This window comes from Nothoprocta perdicaria, unplaced genomic scaffold (genome assembly GCF_003342845.1).
Source record: "Nothoprocta perdicaria isolate Ctin4 unplaced genomic scaffold, notPer1 scaffold_536, whole genome shotgun sequence".
Classification (NCBI taxonomy): domain Eukaryota; kingdom Metazoa; phylum Chordata; class Aves; order Tinamiformes; family Tinamidae; genus Nothoprocta; species Nothoprocta perdicaria.
In genome coordinates this window covers 17,195-22,351 of record NW_020455795.1, presented here as the reverse complement: position 1 = coordinate 22,351, position 5,157 = coordinate 17,195, and the positions used below count along the sequence as shown (strand labels likewise).

The 5,157-nt window shown below is 54.8% G+C and overlaps 1 protein-coding gene and 1 non-coding gene across 2 annotated transcripts in view; one reads left to right on the top strand and one right to left on the bottom strand.

The window, feature by feature from the left end:
* Nucleotides 1–5,157, top strand: part of LOC112955058 — a 24,338-nt gene that overhangs the window by 14,180 nt on the left and 5,001 nt on the right. The window contains exons 13-14 of the mRNA XM_026048347.1: nucleotides 62–259; nucleotides 1,939–2,091. Coding sequence (XP_025904132.1) covers nucleotides 62–259; nucleotides 1,939–2,091 — 351 coding nt within the window. The remainder of the gene's footprint in view (nucleotides 1–61; nucleotides 260–1,938; nucleotides 2,092–5,157) is intronic.
* TRNAE-CUC lies at nucleotides 848–919 on the bottom strand. The gene has a single exon. It is a non-coding gene; the product is annotated as a tRNA-Glu (tRNA).

Here is a 5,157-nt window from a genome sequence, read left to right as displayed (position 1 = left end):
GCCGCGCGGCCGCCGCGGCCGCTGCTCCTCGCGGCCCATGGACTCGCGGACGCTGCGGCAGATCCGGCGCGACGGGCGGCTGCTCTCGAGCAAGGCGCAGGGGCTCATGATCCACTTCGTGGACGACCTGGCGAAGCGGGTGTCGCGCGAGGCCGAGCGGCTGCGGCGCGAGAGCCGCCGGCCCACCGTGAGCCCCGAGCACGTGCAGGCCGCGCTGCGCCACGTCATGCCCAAGAGCCACCGCGGGCACCCGCCCACCGTGGAGTCCCGCGGGCCGCACTGAGAAACGCCCCGAAACCCCCCAAAATCCCCCAGTCTCGACCCCTTTCCTTCCCTCCAGCCCCTCCTAGAGCTGCAACGCGAAGAAAAGGTGCCAAAGGGGAGCAAAATGCACCCGGAAAACCTCAAAAGCTGCTGCCAAAGCGCCGCGAGAGTCACCGGTTTGCATAGAGCGGGGATTTGGGGGGAAAAGGCTGCAATTTGGGCATGGTTGGAAACTGCAACGGCTGCTGCTAGGGAAGGAAAATCCAGCTGGGATGGAGCCCTGGGATGAGGAACCAGCCTGAGACCACGGGGATTCCTGGGGTTTAAATGAGAACTACAGAGAGCGGCTGCAAACAGCAAAAATCTATATAAAAAAAACTCCCCCAATCGCCCCAAAACATCCTATAATCGGTTAAAGAGACAGCAGAAATAAAAGAGTGGTGATGGGCATCACAATAAAGCGGAATTTAGCAGCAGGCAGTGGTGGCGTGGGTTTCTTTGCACCCAAAAACACACACATTAATTAATTAACTAAATTGCCTCTTATTGTGGGGGAAAGAAAAGGGGTTGGGAAAAAAGGGCATTCCCTGACCGGGAATCGAACCCGGGCCGCGGCGGTGAGAGCGCCGAATCCTAACCACTAGACCACCAGGGAAACTCGTGCAAAATTTCCTGAAATCCCTCCTTTTCACCTTTATTTTGAAATTCAATTTTCCTTTTTTCTTCTTTCAAATTATTGCTCTTTTTTTTTCCTCTCTATTTTCCTCTTTTTGCCCTCCCTGGCACTTTTTTTTTGCACTTTACAAGCCCTCCCTTTTTATCCAAAAAGCTGAATAAAACCCTCCCAAAAAAGGGGGAATTGCTGCTTTTTTAATTTTTATTTTATTTTTATTTAATAACAATTAACTACACATTACCTCGAGGAATGATCCAAATTGGGATGTTTCTTGGGGCGGGGGGGCAGAGCGTGTGAATTTCGAAGCTCTTTTGGGCTTTGCTTGGGCAAATCCAATAAAAATATAGTGTTAACAATAATAATGATTAATGTAATATTTCATATAATGTAATATAATGTAACGTAATATAATGTATTATAACATAGTATAAAATAGTAGACAATAACATAGCATAACATAATATGGGTAATAATAATAATAATATAAGAAGGGTAATAGTAGTATTAGTAATAATAACAATAGTAATAATAATAGTAATAATAGTAATAGTAATAGTAATAATAATAATAATAATAATAAAAATAAGGTAGTGGGGGCAACTGGCGCCTGTGCTCCTTATGCAAATGAAGCGATGACGTCACAAGGGGCAGCAGTATGGCAAGCCAATGGCGGGGCAACGGCGCCGCAGCCAATCGCCGCATGCGCTTTGGATCCCTTATTTGCATGCCACGCCATATATAGAGCCCTGGCGGCGGTGGTGGCTCCAGAGCAGGCGCCAGCCAATGGCAGGGCGGCAACGCCCCAGCCAATCGCCGCGCGCGCTTTGGATCCCTCATTTGCATGCGGTGCCGTATATAGGCGCCCCGGGGGAAGCCGCGGCTCCAAAGCCGGCGCCGCCCCCATGGCCGCGGGCGGGAGAAAGTGGGAAAAATCCCGCGGGAAGAAGCAGGCGGGGAAGGGGCGGGGGCGGCGGGGGCCATGCCCCATGTCGCCGCAGGCGCGGAGGCTGATGGCCTCGCGCGTGGGCCTCCTGTGCCGCGGCGTGGTGACGGAGGCCGACCGGCGCCGGCGGCGCCGCCGCGGCTCCTTCATCGGCACCGCGGAGCTGCGCGCCGCCCTGGCCAAGCTGCTCAAGGGCCGGGGCGGCGCCGTGCGCGGCCGGGCCGCGTAGGGCCGCGAGGCCCCGGGGAGGCGCAAAGTGGGAGGAAGGAGAAAACGAGGATCAGAGGTCTCCCCAAAAATCCTATGTGGCCTCCACCACCGTCTGCAGTTGGCTGTTGGAGACCCAACGAGGACCGTGTTGAGTCTCCGAGGCCAAAGAACGACCACGGATGTCTCCTGTCAACTCATTGGGATGGGGAAAATGGAAGAAAGAAGAAAAACGGGATCAAATTTAGTCTTAAAAGGCCGTACGCGGCTTCCACCATCTGTGGCTGGTCATCGTAGCCCCAAGAATGACCATGTTGAATCTCCCAGAGCAAAGAACCGCCCCTTAGGATGAGAAAGAGGGAAAAAAGGGGAAAAAAGAGAAGAAAATTAGTCTCAAAAGACCCTATGAGCTGCCCGGTACCGTTTCCAACGCAACGTGCCCCAAAACGACGTCCGATCGACACCAGCGTCGCCCAACGAGCGCGTGAAGGGAGAGCTTGGAGAGAAGGTCTCGTCAACGCGAAATAAGGCGAAAACGGCCCCAAAATGGAGATCGTTGAGGGGGGAAGATGTCCAGTGTCTCCGGAGGGACGTTTGGCACCGGCGCGGTACCGGGCGGGAGAAAAAAAACACATTTCCTGCCACCAAAATGGTCCTTTTTGTGGTTTGGGAGAAGTAGGAATCTGTTTTGGGGGGGATTTGGGGAAGCTGGAGGTGTGGAGGTGGGCACCGCACCCAAAACACGTGTTTTCTGCCTCAAAAACCCAGGATTCTCAAGAGGTCGGCACTCAAATGTGTCTCCCGGGTGACAAATGAGCAATTTTGGGTCCTCCGTTGGCCACTTTGGGGATCCCTCAGCCCAGAACACCCAGCCCTGGATCCAACCCTCTCCGAGCTCCGGAATTCCCACTGGGAATTCCCTGCCTAAAAGAGGCGGAAAAACTCGGTGCCGACCCCTTTTCCCCTCGATAAAATAAGACCGCCGAAGCCGGTTGCAGCTACGTTCCGCTTTTATTGCACTGCCACGAAGATCTAGATGCTTTATCTTAAGTTTTTCTGGTATTTTTTTAAAGTCCTTTAATCGCATTTATCCATTTCTGTCCTTTGGGTGCCGTGGAGACGGTCGAGCTGGAAATTGAGCGCTGCAAAAGGGGGTGTTTGGGGGCGGCTGTCCCGTGGGAGCGGTTGTTTTTTTTAGGGTGTTTTTCCACCTCACACAGGGATGACGGAGGCTCCTCACGGCGACGCCTCGGGGACGGGGGCCGGCGCCTCGGCCAGGGCGGCCCGCGAGGCCTTGGGGGCGGCCTTGGCGGGGCCGGGCTGGCACTGGCGCCGCGCTTCCGACGAGACCTGCTTGTAGATGTCGCTCACGAAGCTCGCCATGAGGGCCTGCGCCCGCTCCGACATGCGGCGCCGGCCCGGCCGGGCCCCCTTGGCGCCGCGCGGCCCCGGGGCGCCCTTCCGCCCGGCCACCCGCCTTGCCTTGCGCGCTCCTTGCGGCTGCTTCGGCTTGGCCGCGCGCGGCGCCTTCCACCTCCTTAAAGCGGCGCTTTTCCTGCTCCCCTTCTCGGCTGCCGCCATCGCTCGCGTCCCGCCTCAGCGCCCCGGTGACTGCGCGCGCGGCCGCCCCCACCCCGCCTTTTATACCCTGCCGCATGCAAATAAGCGCGCCGAGCCCTCCCATTGGCCGAGGGAGGCCACGCCCCCGCATGCGTCACAGAGCCGCCTCGAGGGCGGGGAGGTGGCGGCCGCTCGCCCCTGAGGGGGTCGGCCATTTTGTGGCCTCGTCTGAATGGGGCCGTTTTGCATAAAAACACCCCTGGGGTTCTTCATCTTGACTCAAATATTTAAAAAAATGTCCATTTCGGTTGCTTATTTATTTATTTGCTTATTCGCAAAAGGGTTTAGAGCTGATGTCACCCCTGGTGATGCTGCCCCTCCAGGCTGGGGTCCCCATTAGACTCACCACATGAATAACCTTTTCCGCAACCGATAAAAGATGATTTAGGGGCTTTGGTTGGTTTATTAGCATCGATAATAAGCTAATATTGCCGTGCCTGAGTGGAATACGGGAATATGGATCCATCAAAGCGATGGATCCCGCTGTCTCGCTCGCATCTCGGGACACGGATCCACTTCCCATAGGCCAAAAGCAGGGAAGACGTCTTGGTCCCTGAGGCAGGAGCTAAACGGCATTTGGGGCAATTCCCCGGGTTTTGGGGCAAACTAAAGCCGATTTCGTGCAGGGATGCACATGGGCACAAGGGAATTTCCCCTTTTATCCCTCATTCCGTCCCACAGGACAGGACGCCAGCAGCCTGCTGAACCAAACCGGAAATTTTGCCAAAAAAATGTTATTTCCTTAAAAGAGAAAAAAAAAAAACTCGTCTTTTTTTTCTATCTTGAGGACGCATCCCTCATCTCTCGCCACCCCCTTCTGCCCCGCCCGAGGCCGCCGCCGCCATTTTGGAAGAGGGTAGCGGCGCCATTTTGGAAGCGGGGAGGGCCACCATTTTGGAAATGGGCGCCGACCGCCATTTTGGAAAAGGGCGTCGGCCGCCATTTTGGAAGCCGCTCTCTCCTGATGCGATCCCCCCCACACACAACCCCGGATAAGAAGTTTTTCACCCCAATTTCTCTCCCAAAATGTTTTTTTTTTTATTTGAGTGCTTTTTCGTTTCTTCCCCCTCAATTTCAGGCCAGGTCGCTCAAGCCACCCCAGGACACCCAGCAAGCAACCGCAGCAAAGAAACTTCCCTTTTGCCTATGGGCCCCCCAAAATGCTTTTTATTTGAGGAAAAAAAAACGAGCACCCCTGACCTTATGTTGTTGTTTCCAATATTCACTGATCTGTGCTAGAAAAGCAGCCAAGGGTGAGCGGGCAAAGGGGGGCTCTTTATCAATAAAGCATTTTATCAACAAACCAAAGGAGCATTTTGAGACCAAACGCGTCATTTTGAGGCTAGAAACGGGGAGCAACGTGATGCAAACAGGTCAGAAAGAGGGGGTCAACCCCCACATAGAGCCACGTTCCAGGCCTAAAGATGGACCCAACCCCCTCCCCCCA